General features: G+C 31.6%; 1 protein-coding gene across 1 annotated transcript in view; it reads right to left on the bottom strand.

The window, feature by feature from the left end:
* The window catches only part of LOC124404956 (protein furry), a 105,435-nt gene that overhangs the window by 71,708 nt on the left and 12,039 nt on the right, over positions 1-21,688 (bottom strand). Inside the window, exon 24 of the mRNA XM_046879514.1 lies at positions 6,460-6,623. Coding sequence (XP_046735470.1) covers positions 6,460-6,623 — 164 coding nt within the window. The remainder of the gene's footprint in view (positions 1-6,459; positions 6,624-21,688) is intronic.

Genomic DNA, 21,688 nt, shown 5'->3' with positions numbered 1-21,688 from the left:
TAACAAGCCTGTATCATATGCACATTAATAATAATAATCGAGACAAGAAAACTCGAAAACTTTTTCCTCAAAAGTCATGAAAGAATTTTAAATCTTCTGCTTTGATCTCTCTTATATTTCGATTGTTCGGTTTTTAACAATTTTATAACCGCTTCCGGTTTAATTTCTAATTATTATTTTACCGATACGGGAATTGACTAAAATAGAGTTATAGATATACTCTTTTAATTATATGTTCCTTGCGCAAATAATTAGATTTTTTTTTTAATTGTATTAAAAACCTTTTGACTTGTCCTCGCGGAATAAAAAGGGCGTTGCCTTAATAATTGACGTTATATTACGGCCTTATATATATATAATATATATATATATATATATATATATATATTATAAATCGATCTTATATATTAAATATTATAACGTCCAATAAACTCTCAGAACTCGGAAATCTCTTATATTTCTTCTTATTCCGGAAGGATGGCTTCGACTAGGTACAATATGATCTTCAATTCAGTGCAGGTGTGTTAGAAAGTGTGACGGAGCGAGAAAAGAAGGTGGAGAAAAGGAAAATGAAGAAAGAAGAAAAAGGTTAAAACTGATAGAGATGAAGTGAAATTAATGGGAAAAAGAAAAGAAGAAGAAGAAGAAGAAAGATAAGGGGAATGAGAAAAATAATAATTACTAGTTAAAAAAAAAATATTATATTACAATGTAAAATATCTTACATCGGACGGGAAAAACTCTTCGGCGTAAAATGTAGGAAAAATTTATTCGTTTCTCGTCCAACGGTAAAAGCGTCGACGTTACATGTATTATTCACTTAAACCGCGTTTATACTTTCCTCTTTTCCCCAGGTTTTGTAATTTTTATTCAAGTATTCGAGTGCGGAGTTGAAAAAGTTGAGATGAAATTTTAAGTACACAAGCATAGAAGTTGGGATGAAAGAGAAATTCAAAAGAAAGAAGAGAAGCGGAGAAAGGATTAAAAAAATCTCAATTCCATTCTACATAATAATATATTAATCACAATCATTCGTTAATGCATTTTCAAATTATCACAAATTACGTTGGATTCGATGCGAGAATTTAATATCGATATTAGTATTGACCGACTTTCGATTATTTAGCGGATTAATATTTCATCGAAAGAAATTTTCAATACTAGAACGACTCTGAAATATAGTTTAGTTTCCAAAATATGTAGTTACTTTTTTTTTTTTTTTTTTTTTTAGAGGTACCAAGGTTTACCGAATTTCAAACGAAGTAACGATTTTTCCCAAAATTACGAATTTCCCTGAAAATATTTGAGATGAAATTCATTTCCACGATTATACTTAACGTAATATATTCATTAGAATATTTATTATTACAAAGTATTTAACAAAATTGTGTAAGAAAAAAGAAAGGTAAAAAAAAAAGTCAAGTAATGATCGTGTAATAAATACTTTGATCTAATCACGGAATAAAATCAATTCTACCCGAATTATGAATAATTATATTATTAGAAAAATAAGCGTCGCGATAATAAACGCGATTCGAAATTCTATGATATCTAGGATATCTAGGATACAGGAAAGAAAGTGAAGCCTTTTCGCGATGCTTCAACTTCATTTCCTCCTCAGCATCCTCTGAAAATTATTCTTAACTTTAATTGTCTGATAAACGTTTATATATATTTATACACATATATATGTATTATATAGGTATATAAAAGGAAATGACAAAATTAATTAAAACTTTCATGTTTAAATATTAATTAAAAATCTTTCGCGTGCCCATTTTGCCCATGGCATGATCTGCATTTGTAACATACCTAAATACTTTAAATTACTTTACCCCTGCAGCTTTATGCTCACCCCTTAAAAATGTTTCAACCCTTTTTTTAGCGATTCTCACGTACAATTTTTATGTGTTTATTAGACTGTATCAAAAAAATTGACTTTTTTTTTTTTTTTTAATGGTATACTGAAAATATTGTTCAAGATGACGAAAAAGAAATACCATAAAAATTTCAGATTTTAATATTGATATTCAGAGGTGCCTCATCGCGATTTTCTACTTTCCATAAGAATAACATGGCAAAAATGGTTCTTGCTCCTTGGGATTTTTATAACTGGATAACGACGCGTCGTACGGAAAATTCATAAACATATTTTTGTAGGAAATTGAACGTTCTACAAAAAAGGTCTCTTGTCATTTTACGATAAATCTACTCCTTCAAAAGTTATTTGAGGTCAAACATCAACAAAGGACCTCAAATAACTTTTGAAGGAGTAGATTTATAAATAAATTCAACAAGGTAATTACGTTTGTTGTTTTTTATGCGGCAACGTTGAAAAATTTAAAAAAAAATAAAAAAAACATTTAAAAAAAAAAACCGTAAAGTCAAACATAATAATATGAACCGTGACAGATTCCTGGGGGTTAATTTGTACAAGGTACAAATTAGCTTAATTGGCTAAAATTAATGAAGCGAGGAAAGTAAATATACATGGATGTATATATATATGTATAATAAAGGCGTGTATAATTATTACTGCACAAGCTGAGTATCCAAATTTCGTTGTTTTTCAATTATTTATGCATTATACCTACTTAATATAAATATACGATATAATATATTCTGCATACGCGGGCTTTAATGCAAACTGCGAATACTTTTTGCTATAAGTATTAATAATATTTTTTAATTTTTTCAATCCAGCGCTATGGATTGTTAACTTAATTTTTACCTTCCTTTGTTTTTCTTTCGTTTTGAAAGTTTCACCTCTGACACGTGGGTACGATGAGGTTTACAACCAATTAAATCTAAGTGTTGTTTTACATTTATATTGCAAATGATCATCTCGTTGTAACTTTACTCTCTTGTTAACTTTAGTTAAAAATAAAATATTTAAATTTATGAGGAGTGCTCCCCCTCCCCCCCCCCCCCTTCCCCACGACCTCACAAGTCAAATCTTGACTTTCGTTTATTTTGACCTTCGACTAAAAATAACGAAAAATAATCGATTATAGATTAAATCTTATACTTTTACCCGGTTAATCGATTATAATCGATTATTTTGCTTCGCAATCAGTTTTTTTTTTTTTTTTTTTTTTTTTTTTTTTCCAAGCACTCTCAAGGACAACGATTCAATAAATTATCTATATTTATGCGATAGTAACTATAAGTATACCTATTTGATACAATAAGTTAAAGATAAATGAATATTTTCACCTGAAATTGAAAAATATTTTTAATCAAGCTGTAAATCATCGAAAAACTTTTTCACCATTAAGACGCTACGTACTCAAATTTACAAAAATTTTCCTTTTAAATGCGTCGTAAGAAAAAAAAACGAAACAATCGATGAGTCGATTAATTTCTAACGATTTAATCGAGTCGTGTTTGATTATTGTTATTGATTTTTTTTTTTTTATTTTTTTTTTTTTATATATATTGTTTTTTATATATAAATAATAATAATCAACAACTGTGAAACTCTCTTGGCAGACATCGTAGGTAGATAGGACAAATATTGTGTCGGCTAATAAGGTTAACCAAGATCCGCAATATATATATTCGCTTGAATCAATTTCGGTTATACCCGCGCGGCGTCGCTTCTCGTTTGCCCAGACCTGAGTGGATAAATAGCTTTCAGTATAATTCATCTCGATCGGAAATTCACTCGGATGAATAAGCGTAGAATTCTTTCAATGAAATTATAACGAATTCAATTTTTATTCGCTCGTGAGAATTGCTGCAAGAATTGCAGTTGAACGATACGCAGAATTAAAAAAGTTTCCAAGTGGCGTTTTTTTTTTTTTTTTTAATTACTTGTTTATTTATTTAATTTTTCAAGAACAAAAAAAGAGGAGAATAAAATTCAAGCACTAAATGCAACATTGTGGCAGGAAAAAATAAATAAACAGACAAAAAAAAACAACAACAATTTCTCTCCGTATCTTTAAACTTTTGACTTTTGATTTCGGGCACTTGCAAGACTTTTTTTTTTTTTTCTCAACGATCCTCTATATTCAACATCGTAAATGTACAACAGGATACGGGTATTGCAAAGAATTTAGGTAGCTACGTAATTTAAATTTCCTTGACGTAAAATACCAGGAATGTTTCTTACATTAAAATTAAATTCCTTCGTCACCAACGATTAATATGCATATTGAAGAAATTTCTATTTCAAACGTTGTGGTTTTAATATTTATTCATTTATTTATTTATTTATTACACTTATTACGAAACTTTTTTTGTCTCGGCAACAGTAATCATCAACAAAAACTAATGACAAATAATACGGCGAGAATTGTCGTAATTTTCAAAAATTGGCTTGACGAGCGTTGAAATTAAAGGAGAAAAAATAGAACTTCCGGTTATTTCTCGATTCTTAAATAATAGTACGAGTGATAAAACCGATTTCTTTTTTTTTTTTTTCTTTTTTCTTTTTTTTTTTTCAAGCAGGAAACTCCAATCTCATAATTATACGTTCGCTTTTCAATATTCCTAAACTTTTTCCGTTTTACTACTAAACGAATTTATCGCATAGTTCGAGGTTCAAACGGAGTCTGGCTAATAATTAAATCGAAAAGGTAAACCACGACAAGAAACTTGGAAATTTTTCAGACGTTTTGCAAAAATATCAAATTTTCCGCACTAGGTGTGTAAACAATTTGATTTACATAGTCTAAAATAATTTTCATTACAAAAATTGGCAGACGAGGATTTCACAGGATAAATATTTTTTTCACTTGTAACTGCAGTTAAAATAGTGGGGGGGGGGGTCCGTTCATCTTAAATATACCTACTCTTAGAAGTGAACAAGGATTCTTTTGAATATTATATATTTTAGGGTGTTTCGGAGAGAAATAATTTTCAATTTTCCACCACAGCAACCCCTGAAAAGTTTGTTCAGCTTAAAAGGAAGATTCTGTGGAAAGATGAGCGTTCCACGCTATGCGGAATATCGTGCTCAGTTGATTTTCCACTTTCATACACGTTTTTTGAAAAATTCATCAAGTATCGTGAGTAAAATTTTTGTTTTCATTGCTTAGATTAATCGCGATATCAATTTACTTCACCACGAAGAGCCACACTTGTAACATCAAGTCTCCAATTGACGTTTGAAAAGTGTATCTGACGACTTTTTCATTATTAATTCAATCTCATAAATTAGTTACAATTCGATACGAACTTTTAATTTATGAGAATAAGATTCCCGGTTGATATATCGTTGTGTTATGGATCCCGATCTTTGGGTTGAATGTAAATGCCAGGAAAGCAATGATAATTCAAATCCTGCAACGTTTTTCTTCACAAATTCGGAAAACATGTGAAAGAAAGTGAAAAATCAACTGAGCGCAATGTTCCACGTAACGTGAAGCGCTCACCTTTTCACAGATTCTTTCTTTCATCTTAAACAAACTTTTTAGGGGTTACCACGGTGGTAAATTGTAAATTATTTTTTTCTGACAAACCCCTAATTTCGTGCTCGTTTCCCGATGAAAAAAAAAAGAATCCAATAATTCTGCCTTCCTAACATCGAATCTATCGAGCATACCTACGACATTAGTAATAATGCTGCTGCATTTATCTATTATGCTGAGCAAATCTCGCCCACAAATATTCTCGGCTTGTTATTATTATACCAGTATTATATGGGAATAGTGAACGACGTTGAGAAAGAGACAAAAAATTAATGATATTTGACCCGAGTAAATGTTTGTTTCTACCGAAGCAAGAAATGGCTGCGCTTATCACAGGTGTATATATATATATATATATATATATATATATATGTATACATACCTTGATATTACGAAGAAAAGTCAGTAGTACAAGTCTAGTAATTTCCATTCCAAAGATACGAAAAGAAAATTATACGTTCAACGATAATTATTACTATAAAAAAAAATCGCATCTATTTGTATTGAACTTCCAGATTTGATCGTTTTTTTTTTTTTTTTCTTCAATGAATTGACAGAAAAAAACATTTAATACCGATAATAATAATAATAACAATAATAAGAATGATTGTTAACGGAAAAACAAAGTCAATATACGTATACGCGAATGAATATTCATTGAATTTTCGGCGTTGCATAAATAATGATAATAATTAAGCCGGGAAGAGAGAAAATATTAAACCGACTCCAGCGGGGCAAAATGCATTAAATATAAAGTGGACATTTCTCGTAAGCCTCCTTCGCTGATTGTGAGCTAATGAATCCTTTTCAAAGAAATTTGTAGAGCTCCGCCGCTGTGGAAAGTGGACGCGAATAAAGATTATCAATCTTTTGAAAGAATTTCAATTCCGCGCGGTTTTCTACGCGATAGTTGAAATTCAAATTCATCATCACAAGGTTGTAATGGGGGTAGACTACAGGGTTGATCAAAGAAGAATATATATACAAGTTAGGTATAGAGAGTATGAATGGGGGTGTGTTTTAAGCAGGGCGTGCGACTCACCGGCTTCAACGTCAGCTGCAGGCAGGGGTCCGACGTTTCCAAAAAAACGCTGATCCAGGAGCTGGAGCAGTTGGAGAGCAGCATCGTGGACGGGAGCTCGTGGACATCCGGTGTTCATCAGGGTTACGTTTATTATGCTGGTGTAATGATCGCACGGATATTCCCTGGAAGAATTGAAATCACGATTGTTACTGTGATGCAAATAATACCGAAGGGCGTGATTTATTCTTCTTCGGTTCTTTTCGGTACGAAGTTCGTTTTTGATGATACTGGGAGCAAAGAGCCCGGAAATAATAACCCGAGCAAAAATAAAATATGTCAAATTTAATTTAATATAATTTGATATTCTAACAATTTTTTGTCGCAGGTTATTTTTGCACGGGTTATTTTTTTCACGGGTCATTTTTGCTATGAATTATTTTTGTTCAGGGTATTTTTGTATCGAGTTATTTTTGTAGCGGTTATTTTTGTCTCGAGTTATTTTTGTAGGGGTTATTTCTGTTTGTGTTACTTTTGTCTTGAGTTATTTTTGTATGGATTATTTATATCATTGAATATTTTTGTTTCAGTTATTTTTGTCTTTGATTATTTTTGTGCGGGTTATTTCTACACTTAAGGTCGGTCACTTTTGTTGTCGCTGTTGTTGTTTTTTGTTCTTGTTCTTCTTCTTTTATTCGACATTACCAACCTGCCATCTCCCTACCTTACACCTTAACTTTGCAAACTTAATTGTAATAAATAAAGACTATTATTAATATGATTATTATTATTATTCCTCGCGATGTTTATGAACAATGATCGGGATCTGTTGACTACTGGAGATGAGGGTGATTGAAACTAACTACTCCTCGGAAGGGATGATTCACAAATTACGGTCACGCACATGTCCGTAACCGGATATCCGTTTCTGCAATTCATCGTGAGTTGTGCAATCAGTTCCGCAAAAAAATTAACGATGTGACCACTGCATGAAAATAATGTTTCGTCAATTTTCACCGCGGGCAGTAAAAACTAGCGCAAGTCTACTTTCAAAAATTTCATTCGCATGTCGTTCTCGATACGATTAACTGACATCGCTCGAGAAGTTTTTTCAAAATGGGCACAGAAACGTCAATTTTTAATGCTTATACCGAGTTGAAGGAGAAAATATTAATGAATAAAATTGTGCTTTAACCGATTGAAAGCTTCAAGTATACAATTTGCCCCGGTTTACCTTGACGAAAGCTTTGATCGAGAGTCTCACGGCGTATACATGTATACCTATATATAAATATCTCATGAATAGCCATGAGGCAAAGAGCACTCGATTCCTCGCAATTTCATGGATAAACGTGGTGTAAAAAAGATATAAAAAAAAAAAGAGGGAAAAAAGGTTGGAAATTGATCGTGAAAAATTCAGCATACCTAACTTACGGATAAATATCGCAGCGTATCACGTACACAACTTAGAAGCACGGGTAAATTAATACCCTGACAATCAATTATTCAATATTGTGAGGGTTTGTGTTATAAAAAAGTGAGGAGATCGATCTTCGGTTGTGGTTTTTCTGTTTTTCTGTTTCTCTTTCTAATGTTTTGATTACCTTAATTTCCTTTTTTTCTTCATGTCAATTAAATGAAAAAAGATCGTAAGGTTCGGATGAAAAATCAAATCTCAACTTTGAACGGTCGCCATTAATTGTTGAGGAATAAAAAATCGAACCACGAATGGGAAAGGAAATTAACTGTAGCCTGAGAATACTTTCTCTTAAAATTTGAAATAAATACGTTTTGCCGTTTCTGATGTACCGAGGACACCACAAAAACATCTGACCGAGCGATCGATCGATTACAATAAATAAATAAATAAATAAATAAATAAATATATAAACGAAACTCGATTTAGGTGCTTTTGAATAAAAACGAACCTGGATCGAATTGAATGATTGGTTGTCGAGATATAAATTCCCAAAGTTTACCAACATTTTCAAACGTATTTGTAAGGGTGATAAAAAAACTGACCTATCATAAATAACCAAAAAAAAAAAAAAATAACCCGAGACAAAAATAACCCGAAACAAAAATAACTTGAAACAAAAATAACCCGAACCAAAAGTAACCAAAGACAAAAATAACAAATCACATTTTGTGTGTGTTAGTTCGTTCGTTCGTTTGTTTGTTTTTTTTTTTCTGATCATCATTTCTGGGGAATTTGGTCCCAGTGCCCTACATAATAGGTATTACTTAACAGCTTTAACAGCTTCAACTTGATTGACCACTGGCGTTCAACATCGACGGGGGTGTCGTCTAAGCGAGGTGATGGGTTGCAGGTGGTGACTTTGAGTTCTAAACTTAATTTCCGGCCTCACCCTGGCAAAGTTAAATGCACAGCGCAGGGCTTTGATCGGCTTCTTATTATAACTGTTAAGTGGGCTCGCTACGGTCCGAGGGAACATAATGAAATTTATCCGAAGCCAAGCGAATCGGGAGCCTTAAATTCAACTTTTTCCGTTCATTCAGGTTAGCGGAATATTTTTTGTCTAATACTGAAACAGAATTGAAAATACTCCCAAAGTAGAAAAGGATTTTTACGGCTAAGAGTCTAACGAGAAACATCTCGAATTCCATGCGCGATTCTAGTCCAATTGCTTCGCAGAAATTTCAGAAATTTTTTTTTTTAAAGCTCGGACTTGCTTCGTTTTAACGCAATTAATAATAACGCGTACTTTTTCTTCTGTCACCTTATAACGTCGTTTTCAATTCAACCGATTTGAACTAGGAAAAAATAAATAAATAAATAACTGTACAAAAGAAGTCCTGATTTTGCTGATTTTGCTCCAGCAGTTTTTCCGAAAAAGAAAAAAAAAAAAAAAAAAAACTGGAAGACTATGGTTTCGTAAATTGCTGTTAATTAAATTGTCGAGACAAGTTTGAGAAGCCAAAGCAAAACTAAGATTTCCCTGTGAATCCAACTTTCGGTGAATTGAAAAATGATTTTTTCTGCGGTAAAAAAAAGTTTCTTGGCAAAGACTAATTGCTTCAAAAAGCTAAGACACAAAGATATTCTCCAAATTTGATTCGTTAGATTTCAAAAACTGTGTAAAAGTGCGTGGTGCGTGGAAAGTTTTTATAACGACTAACCGAAAACGATATCGTTAACAATATTTACACGAATCATCTACGGCATAATTGTAAAATTTATCCCCAACTCATGTTACGTGGATAACGAAGCTTGATTGGCACTTGACCTAAATACTCCGATTCGGCGTCGATATTTAGGGATGATTTACCACCGTTTGTTTCGACGAAATCGAGAGACGGAAATCAGGACGCTTTTCAATGTTAATTAACGCGGTTCTCACCGATCGTGAGATCTATCGATCCCTCGAACCGAAAAGATAAAATCAAATCCCTCGATAACGAAGCCTCGGACTTTGGAAAAATGATTTTAGTTTATTGATTTGTTTCTTATAGGTAAGTATTGCAAATAAAATTATAAAATTTGCGTTTTTATAAATAAGATCCAAAAAATTTCTAATCAATGTTATTTTTTGTCTATTTATTTATTCGTTTATTCGTTTATTTATGTGTTTTTTTGTTCTATACCAAAATTCTATCGATATCTTAGATAGCAATTTGAATACCTACAAAACAAAATATAAAATAATATTTCTCAACCAGGCATTTCATATAAAATAAGACACCCTCTATACAAGACTACAAACATTCCGTTAAAAAGTTAGAAAAAAAGACAAAAATTGTACTGAATCGGAAAGATCGACGTTATGCATATAATATATATATATATATATATATATATATATATATATATATACTCGTATAATGATAATAATAAGTAAGGCAAACCGAAGGAAAACGATGAATAAAATATATCCGTATAAATTTAAATTGATTTGAAGTAGAATTTTACGTAGTTTTTATATTTATTTATGCTGTTTTCATTTTCTTCTCTCTATTTATTTCTCTCTTTGAACTCCCGGCAGTATATTGGAAAGGGAAATGAGAATAAAACTTGGTGAAATAAGGAAAGGAAATACGGGAATTGAGAGAAACTTGATGAGAATAAACATATTGTCCCCGAGTTTTGTTTATTACATTTCATTGTAGACATTTGCCAAGTGAATTCTAGAAGATCTATTATTCGCGCTCTAAAAGCGAAGTGTTAATTTCAGAGAACCATAGATACATATTATATGAACGATAGTTTTAAAAAAAGTTTATTACAAATCTTTGTGTAGAGTTTAATTTCTTAAAGCTAAAAACTCAAATCGTCTTTACGATTATTCTCGAGTGTTTTTTCAACGTCCATTTTTTTTTTTTTTTCACCATTGATTTTTTGCACCAAAACAAAATGAAACAGCTTTTGTGAATTCGAATCGCGTGTTGTATTCTCGCGACGATATTCACCTTTCCTTAAATTCCAAGGAAGATGAAACTTGAAAAACCACGATATAAAATAATTTTGTTGTAATTTTTCAATTACAGTATGATAATTTATTTCAATAAATAAGTATTAAATTTTGAGTAGAAAAAATTGTAACGGAGGAGAGGGGGAGGAGGGAGGGGGGCGGGGGGGGGGGGGGGAGGCAAAAGAAAAAAAATAATAAGGACAAAATTTTCATCCCTGTAATATCGTACTTGCTTTATCAATTAACCGAAAACCAATAACTAACAGCCTTGTATAATAAATATGAGGTTCTTTTTTTTTTTCTTTTTCTTTTTTTCTCCAGCTTTTTTTATAATGTGCGCTGAAAACGGCATCGACGCGGTATATACGTATACGGGAGATGAAAATAATTTGTTATACCTCGCAGAGAGACTCATGAATGATATTGATGATAGACGATTTTATCCCCTGCAGAACGCGTTCATTACACGTTATATAAATACATATATATATATATATATATATACATATGTATTGTATATGTACACCGGTGTCATTTTCTGCTCTCGAGCCATTTTAATTACCCCTTTGGCCGCGTGTCACGGGGATTTTTTTCACCGTTTTTTATCGTTTTTTCCTTCTTTTTTTTAATTTTTTTTTTTTTTTTATTCCCCGCTTTTTGACGAGCCAGTTAACGAGTTGGGTCGACGCGGTTCCCTGGCCTGGATGACCGAGGCTGCAGCAACTTCTTCATTGTAATGTGGAGGGAAAAAAAAGAGATAGATAGGTAGGTAGAGGAAAATCAAAGCTCAGAATTAAGGACGATTTTCATTTTCAGTGCTTAACGGATTCTTTCTCAGTGCGGTATATATATATATAATCGGGGCAATGAAATAAAATTAAAGGAGAAAATTTGTAATGAAAATGACGAGAAATATAAGCGATTCTTGATTGAATAGATTAAAAATTATTTTTATACCGATTTATCGAGTATATTTGATCGATTATTTTTCGTCAGAATCGGTTTCTGTTTTTCAAATCTCATCAAGGACACAATACAATATCAATTTATGTGATTAAGGTTATCAATTGACAACGAAAATAATAACACGGCTCGAAATGAAAAAAAATTATTCATTTTTCTTTTTTTTTTTTTTTTTTTTTTCAATCAATTCAGAGCGTAGAATTTATGATAATTTATAATCATGATCATGATTGTAAATTCTAAGTTCTCGAACAACAAAAATTCACGTATAAAAATCAGGGCAAGAGAAGAAAAAAGAAATTTCTGTTGTTCAAATATTTTTTGTTGAGCTGTGTAGTATTTTTTTTTGACAAACTTTAGGTTTTTTTTAAAAAAAAAAGAAACGAATTTGTCTCCTAAAAATATTACTTGTTTGAGTCATGTGTATGAAAATGTCGATGAAATACATGATTGGATAGAGCCAATTTCGAAAAACTATACTTAGCCCTAAGAAAATACGTAAAACATTTTGAACTTACGTTTTAATTGTAAACACATTTTTTTTCAAATTTCTTTAATATCTGGACTTGTGCGTGATTCGAACTCTCTCGAAATCGGTTCCGTCCATTATAACCAGGAATGTCCGTAGTTTAAAATCAAGTTTTACTTTATTGTTTTTACCTTTTTAATGATTCTTTCTCCTCCCCCTAACATTTCATGCCAACGAACTTAATCAACTTTTCAACAAGTCAAAAGTTGACGAGAGGTTTTTCACAAAAGTTACGGTATACGAATCGATTTTCAAACAATACAAGTAAAATGAAAGTTTGAAAAGTTACGCGCCGGTTTTAATTGATCATAATTTCTTTACGACTGGAGACATTTGTCAAAACGGTTATGAGACGTTCTCCATCAGTTGAAGCGAAAAACCCGATGAATAGATGAAGAAAATTGAAGTAAAATGAATTTTCAAACTTTTCATTTTATTAATCTTACAATAGGTGCAAAATAAAAATAAAAAAAAAATAAAAATTAAAAAAATCAAATAAAAACGGTGAAGGCTTCGAGAAGTGGAAGGTTAGCAAAAGCGAGCTTGGCAACAATGAAAGAACTTTCGGAAACAGGCGAAAGCTTCGAAATTCCCTACGTATATTACAAATATTAATTCGCAGGCGAAGATTCCGCAGGTGGAAGGGAGTATATGAGGGTTAAATAGTAGAAGCTTTAGTTAGTTCGAAGGATGACAAAATTCTGGGCCAAAACTTTCCTCGGAATGCCTCGAGTCGAGGATCTAATGAAGATAAGACATAAAAAAAATTCGAAACACGAACAAAAAAAAAAAGAAAAAAAAAAGACCAAAAAACGAAGGTCGAGAAAACAGAAAGAAAAAAGATCAGCATTTTCTCTCGGACAAGGTGCGGTTGAATTTATTATAAAAGAAATTATGGGAACAGCCTTGCAGTGTCGAAAGAAAGTATCCAAATTTCAACGTCCGACGAGTCTCGCCGGAGGGTGAAAACGCTATGCGTGGTCTCTCTCTCTCTCTCTCTCTCTCTCTCTCTCTCTCTCTCTCTCTCTCTCTTTCTTCAAACTTTGTCAGTTCTCAAGAGTTTTCCCGTAAGTCTATACAGTGTAGAAGTCCGGAGAGAAGCTTGGATTGCGGGGATCACCGAGAAAATAAGTAAAAACTGGAATTCTGAATTTTTTTAAATTAAAATAATACGGGAAATTCCATGCGAAACCAACCAACGTCTGATCGTCGCCGTTTTTTTTTTTTTTTTTTTTTTTTTATTTAATTTTTTACAAAATCGTTTCTGCAATCGTCTCAACTCTGAAACTGTAACCTGAATTTTTTCAGATTTCTTATCCAACTACACTTGATTATTTATAAATATTTAGAGTGATTTTGAAACAGACATTTTTTTTAATATATATATATATATATATATATATATATATATATATATATATATATATATATATATAATTCTCGAAAAACTTTCCAAAAACTGAATTTTCTCTTTCAAACTCTTTAAAAATCATTGTTTTCGACGTGAATTTGCAAAGTTCTGCTTTCAATTATTTCAATTAAACATAAACCGTAAATATAGTGAAATAAAAAATAATTAAATAAATGTAGAATTTTTAGGAATTTGTACGTGAAATTTTTACGAGACATCGAGGAACTTTTTTCAAGAGCATCGATCTATTACTCACGTTATTCGAATCAGTATATGCATATATAAGAACCTAAACAATATAGTGTGTAACGTATAAGTAAACAAGCGGGATAATAACGTTTGTTTTGTCAAAATTTTGTTGATATATGATAATCATTATTTCATATCAATTGAAAAAGTTTTAGGTTTCAGTGACGTGTCTCCTTTAAGGCAAAGTATCGGGCACGATTTTTTTTTCTCTCTTTCTTTTTGCTGATTTTCTAATACTTCCAACGATTTCGATCCTTTTTATTGATCAATCGCCTAGAGAAAAAAAATTCTGAATTCAAAATAATCTTTCAACGACGTTTTTTTTTTTTTACAACCGTCTTGATTCTTGAAATTTGGTATCTTTAATAGAGAAAATAAAATTCTTCTCATTATCTTTATATTCTAATAATTATATTATCATCGTAAGATATTCTCTCTGAGCAAATAAAAAATAAAAAATAAACAAAAAAAAAAAAAAAAATTATAACAAAAATCTATATCCATGATCGACACTTTGATAAAGTGTTTAAAAAAAAATAAAAAATTTCTGTTTCTCTTCACTTTTTCTCCAATGGATAAAAATCAGAGAATTTCTTAAGAACAAACTTAATATAGATCTAATTTTGTCGAGTATTTTTCCGGGTTCAGCTGATCACCGCTGATGTTTACGAAGCAGCAGTTATATGCAATAAAGTTCGATTCTGTTCACCGTGGTTCGTTCGATTCGCTTCGCTGTAAGTTAAACGAAGATTTATAGAATACGGACCGCCGTTCAAAGCCGAGAAGGCTTTGCCAATTTCACCAACGCAACAAATGAACTGAAAAAAAAACATCTCTCTCTCTCTCTCTCTCTCTCTCTCTCTCTCTCTCGTTTTCTCAGGATACGGCGATTTATTTTAACGAATGAAAATCCAAAGGTAAATCCTAATTTCCGGCATTCTCTTCACCCTCAAATCCGAGTTAATTGATTCTGGTTTAAGATACAGATAAATATGGTTCCTTCCCCGTGAACTGAATACCGAAACCTCAAGATTCTTCATTTTTATTCTCATCCACTCTTCTCCCTACACTTTTGTAGATAAAAATTTTTAAACCCATATGAAAAAACCACCGAAATCGATTTGTTTTTAAACGAGAATAAGAATAAAAGAAAACATTTAGTTTTCGAAGTAAAAATATTTTCACCGAATATATAATTCAGATCGAAAACTCGGAAGGACCTTTTTTTCTGCTTTATTTCTTAATTTGTTTTCAATTTTTCTTCTTCCGATTTCTGAGAGAAACGTGATTAAATTGCATGGATTTGAGCTAATGAAATGAATTTGAAAGAGAAAAAAAAACGTATACAAATATCAAATCAGGATTCGTCAGTCGATTTGTCACGGAACGTCCTGTAAGCTGCAAAACGGGGTTTAAGTTTTATTTTCACCGGTTCAAGGAACCCTTTTAATACTGACTCTCGTGCAGTCTAAATTACAGGATGAAACCACCGCTATTATCAATTATAAAATTATCTTTCACGGCGCCATCGCGCATCGGCGTGTCTGAGGATCGAAATTCCAAACTTTAATGCCCACGTAATGCTTCGTGTATATATATATATATACGCCTAGTTTATGTGCATATTTAGGAGAAAATTTGCAAGCTTTATTATGTATAATATATTAGCAAACGGTTTGAAAGCTACGAACGATCTCTTGACGAAACTTGAAACTTTGAAAACTTTCCGCCAAACTTTTCTTCGATCTAAAGATTAAATTCTCGCGTGTCGTCAAATTATACGCACGCTTTGATTATATATACATATACGACTTTGATTTAACATCTCGTTTCTCTGTCGAGTCTAATTTTGCCAAAATTTTAGCGAATTTTCAATTTTCATTTTTTTTTTAATCATTATTTTTTTTTTTTTTTTTTTTTTTTCCCCTTTACAAATATAAACAAATTTATTTAAAAATATATTGAAAAAATTTCTTTTCACTCAACGAAAAAATGAAAATTATTTTGATATAATACACGTATATTTTTAATACTTTTGAAAATATTTCATAAGTATATTTCAAAATGACGATTTATTCTTCTTGTACAATAATCAAAGAAAAAAAATCGTGACATAAATCGTAATTTGAAAATATCAAACCGTGCAGCAGTGTTTTGGATACTTAATTTCGTTGGAAATATTCTGCGACATTTAAAAAGAAAAAAAGAAAGAAGAAGAAGAATAAGAAGAAGAAAAAGGGGTAAACCTTAGTATAATACATGGGAATTACATTACCCAGTGCACCTTTTTTTTATCCATTTTTTTTAAAAACCTGACGAGCTATTTGTGATCTCAATGGAAAAGAATAATTTTCTCCATTACTTTTTTCACAAAAAAAAAAAACTTACAATTTTCCAAATGGTAAGATAAAGAGGACGCATCTGCAACGGAGATGCGATGCAAATGAGAAGAAGAGAAAGAAAGAATAGGAAAAAAAAGAAAAAACTAGATCGAAACGAGATTCAATCTACCCTTAAACATTTCTTTTATCTTCGTCCTTTTCTTTTCCTTTCCTTTTCATTTCTTTTTCTTTATCATCGTGAAAATTCACTCTGGATATTTACAACATCGGCTGAAACACGTTTTAGCGAGTCGCCTTATCTGACTTATAAACCTGTTTATGTACACACCTACAACAACCTGAGACTTCCGTTTGTCTTAAAACTCCCAAGTAATTTATGGCGTGCAGAGCATTGATCGAACCATGAAGCACGCTATGCGAACATTATCATCGTGATGAAAAGACGATGAGCAATTTCCGAGACACTTTTTTTTTTCCCATCCCTTATTCCTTCTTCTTTTTCTTATCTCTTCTTTACTGTCTAGCTTTTATCAAATTAGATACGCTCATAATATTATAATCTATCATACGTATTATACCATAATATACGACGAAGACCAAAGTTTTTTTTTCCGGATTCGCAAAGTGTTTTTTTTTTTTTTTTTTTTTTAGAAGAAGAAGAAGAAGAAGAAGAAGAAGAAGAAGAAGAAGAAGAAGAAAAAAATATAGGTACAAAATTATTACCGCGGTCAATGAGAATGATAATAATTATTGGTGTACAGTTTTGAGAAAAAGGTGAGAATTTTTTTTTTTCTTCTTGTCTTTTAGATCGAAAATATTTAATCTAAATTTTTCAACTCATCGTCCCAAATCTATAATAATTAATTAATACGCGAGGTGCTAAAGTTTGATTTCTTACAGACTTTTTTTTTTTATCTATAAGGAATCTGTAATTACATATTATACAGATTATCCTGAGAAACTGTAGGTACAGAAAGAAAAAAAAAAAAAAATCTAAGCAATTTTTCGTATAATACGATAATTTTTTACAGCCATTTACAAACGTCGAATATTATTTACGATGTATTGAATCGATTTCGAAAAATTTCAATTAACAATAAACGCGCATATGCAACCAATTGTAATATCATCTTTGGTGGAAAAAAGAAGAATGGAAAGAAGAAAAGAGAAAAAAAAAATTAAAATAGAAAGTAAATTAAAAATTCAAATTGGCCAAAAATCAGAAACAAGTTTCGATAAAAATTTTACAAGTAAAATCTGCATGGAATTTCCTTTACGAGGAATCTTGGAAGCGCAGAATGTCACCGGGGTTCTTTCGAAGTGCAAAAAAAAAATTGGAAAACACGATTCAAACGCAAAATAGACGATCCATCCATCCATTCGTTGGAGCTATCGATGAAATCGCTATTTGATTATTCAGTGTCACGTATAAGTGTTTGAAGTAAAGAAGAAAGAAAAATAAGAAAAAAGGAGACATGAGCAACGGACAAAGAAAATATAAATTTGTCTTCCCATTCGTTGGTTAAAATACTTAGCCAGTGAATTTCGCTGAACGTTTTTAATTAATTTAAAGTAATTAACCTAACGTTATAACTTTTCACTTTTCACTTGCAGAATCTGATAAGGCGACCGCGATATCACGTCTGGTGAAAATTTTCCACTCTCGGGACGTAAAGAAAAAATAGAAAAACGAAGAAAATAAAGAAAAAAAAAAAAAAAAAAACGGTAACAGAGAAGAAAAGTAGATAATGAAAATGTACGACCGAGGCGAATCTGCAAAGGCTCAAGATCGTCTAACTCTGATAATCCGGTTCAGTCCTCGGATCGAACTTGCGAAATGCGATAATAACTGGCCACGATTAATTCTGTCGAAAGAAGTCGACCTTTTTCTATTATGCCGACAATGAGATATATTATTATTTGCCCGCTTATGCCTAATTGAAAGGGAGAAATAAAAACGACCGTCGATGTCTGCTTTTTGAAAAAAGACAGCAAGAAGAAAAAAAAAAAAAAAAAAGAATGACAACTCAGAACTGTTCTTTCTTCGGTGCATGGTTTGTTTTGTTTTTTGTTTTTGAAAGATAAAGAAAAAAAATATTTTTTAATTCACCTCTTCAACTGGCAGAGCAAAACTTTTAATAATTTTGAACATTCTGATTATAAAATTTTTTTTTACATCGCGGCCACAAATTTTTGGGAAAATAATTCAGTGACATTTCCAGGTTTTTCCAGGATCTAAGACCTAGTTTTCCCTGACATATTCCAAGTTCCTAGTAAGTTACTGAAACCTGAATCGTTCGGCTTACTAACTCTACATTCGGTTAAAATTCAATTCGAATTGAAAAAGAATTAAAGGTAAAAAGAAAAAAAGTCAGTTTGAGCTAATTTTTTTCCTTGATGAAAAAAGTAAACTTATTACCTCAAAAAATAATATTTAATTCCCTTATAGAAAAGTGACATTTTCAAACTGAAAATCAGTTTGAAAAAAAGGTAGGTCTACAGTGTTGATGATTTTTCGGAGATGGTTAACCAGAAATAAAAAAACGAAAAGTCTTAGATTCAGCATGTTAATAGCCTTGGGATTAATCATACGATTTTTGATATTACCAATATTGAAAAAATTGCAGCAATTTTTCGAAAAAGTTGAAAAAGATCGCTTTTTTTTTGCCGTTTTTTGCAAAAAAAATCATAGTTAAAATGAAAATTTTAAAAATCGTATGATTCATTCCAAGGCCGTTAACACACTGAATCTAAAACCGTTCGATTTTTTGGTTTCAGGTTAACCATATCCGAGAAATCATTAACACCGCAGACTTACCTTTTTTTTTCAGACTGATTTTCAACTACGATTTTCGTGTGTAAAAAGTGATTAAAATCAATAAAAACCAAAACAATTTCCGGTCGATAAGAATTTTCGTAACACAGGTAAATCGAGGTACCGAAAACTCTTTGAAACAGGTGAATATTACATGCACCTTCGTATATCTGCATCCCTATCCGATAAAAAGTGTTCGTTATAAAATATTGGGTATACTCTCGTCTCAAATTTCCTTTCTTTTCGAAATCCCGTCCAACTCCTCGGTAAAGCTTTGAAAGGCATATCGAATATTACGCCTATAAATTGAAGAGCACAGGAGGGGGGATTGGCATCACGAAATGTATATATATATATATATATATATATATGTATATACGCATATGTACAAAGGTGTTTCAGTCGAGAAAAAATTGCTATTTTCTATTCTTTAAACTCGTTAAAAAGTTTCTTTAGGTTAAAAAAAAGAAAAACCTTAATTATGGGAAAAGATAAGCGATAAATCGTTGAGAGGTTATTATTATGAACTTTGCTTTTCTCTGTTTCCAGAGAAAAAATGAAATTATTATATAATCACCCTGAAAATGAAAAGTTTACTCTTCACTAGATGTCCGCGTTTTGAAGAGAATCATCTCCAATAATTTTCAGATGGTTGTCTGTGTTTGTGTATGAATGTTACGTATGTGATCGATTGTTTGTCCAACGACATCTCAAGAACGAGTTACCGGATTTCAAATATTTTGGTCTCAATTGACGCGGCTTTTCCAACCTTAGAACTGATTAGAGTTTGGCTTGAATCGGTTCAGTGCTTTTCGAATTATTTAAATAACAGGATTCTAAAGAATAAAATAAAAATCATGGTACCTTGAGATCGGATCAAAGGATTTTAATAAACCTTGGTACTCCGAACTTTTTCTAATCGCTGATCACGAATCCGAGGTTAGATTGCAGATGTTATAAAATGGCGGATACAATATGGTGGACCAAAATCCAAAGTATATCGATTTGGACGAAAGTCGGTACTCGGGGATATTCGAGGTCACTGATCACAAGTATGATATGGAATTTTTCAAAAATCAAGATGGCGGATCCAATATGGCGGACCAAAATCCAAAGTAAATCGATTTGGACGAAATTCGAAGTCACTGATAACGAGTATGATGTTGAATTTTTCAAAAATCAAGATGGTGGAACCAATATGGGGGACGAGAAACCAAAAACACCCTTCTTGGCCTTGAAATTTCATATCTCAAGATTTTTTAGGACGCTAATTACGACTCCGGTATCCAATTTTTCTTTTAAGAACGTGGATCCTGCGACGCCAAAACGGGAAGTTCAAGGACTGCCAGATCATACAAGTTTTTTAAGCAAAAATCTGAGAGAACAGAAGTTTGTCAAATTTTAGCAAAAGCCATAACCTAGTTACGTTGTACCGAGGAAAAACAGAAAAAAAAAAAAAAAAAACATCACCGTCATACGGGAAATAAATTCATAAAACACTGAATTATACCGATAAACAGTAAAACAAGGACATTGCTAAAAAACAATCACGAAAACTTTTGGAATAACTTGATCAACTTCCAATTGCACTTTCCAATCATTTATTTTGTCACGCACGTTTTCGATTGGAAAAATTTTTGCGAATAGAATTCTTCGATTGTCATTCGTGATTTAGAGATTAATTAACGATTTTCAGGTCGAATTTTAACGATTTTTTTTTTTTTTTTTTTAAATTTTCCCCTTTGTTTTTCATTCCGCAGATTTTTTCTCCATAAAACTTGATCGACTTTGAATTTCGGTGAATATTTTGCGGAGAAGGTTCAGTTAGACACAAGAACAATATAATTTCCGGATATAGTATGACAATTTGACCCTGTTTATCAGAACCGAACCTCCACGGAGATCCAAATTACCCCGTTTTGTTGCCCATTGTACGCAATTTCTCTCTATATACAGAGGAATATAATACACAGAAGCAATCCGGCAACAGAATATGGAGAAGTAATTATGCCGAATTGAATACAAGCGAAATCTGCGCTGATACAATTAGTTATTCATGAAGCGGTCAATAACCGGACTGCAGAATATCATGAACATGTAACTACAGGCAAGCGCCAGTAAACCGGAAGTACACAGTTACTATACAATGAGCACAAATTGTGTAAAATATACATTGTCCAGTAGAATTAAATGAAATATAAATTTATAGTTCACGCGAAGTCGAAAACATTTTTATATTTCTGTGATCCTATTAGAGTAAAAATCAAGTAAATCCTTTTCAATGAAATTGTGAATCTTTTTTGTTTCTTCGTTCTTATTTTCACGAGGTAAGAATTGTAATCAATTTTTCTGTGATACAATATACCTACTTTAATTTAAATTCAACTTCGTAAAACAAGTTTTTTTTTTTTTTTTTTGTCAAAAAAGAAATTCAGTTCCTCCGAGAATGAGAAAAATGTGATTAAAAAACCTTGAAATTCAAATAAATTAAGTACACTTGCAATTAAAGAA

Source organism: Diprion similis, chromosome 3 (genome assembly GCF_021155765.1).
Source record: "Diprion similis isolate iyDipSimi1 chromosome 3, iyDipSimi1.1, whole genome shotgun sequence".
In the NCBI taxonomy this organism is placed as follows: domain Eukaryota; kingdom Metazoa; phylum Arthropoda; class Insecta; order Hymenoptera; family Diprionidae; genus Diprion; species Diprion similis.
Note: the sequence above shows the minus strand (reverse complement) of the source record. Positions and strands in the feature narration are given on the sequence as shown.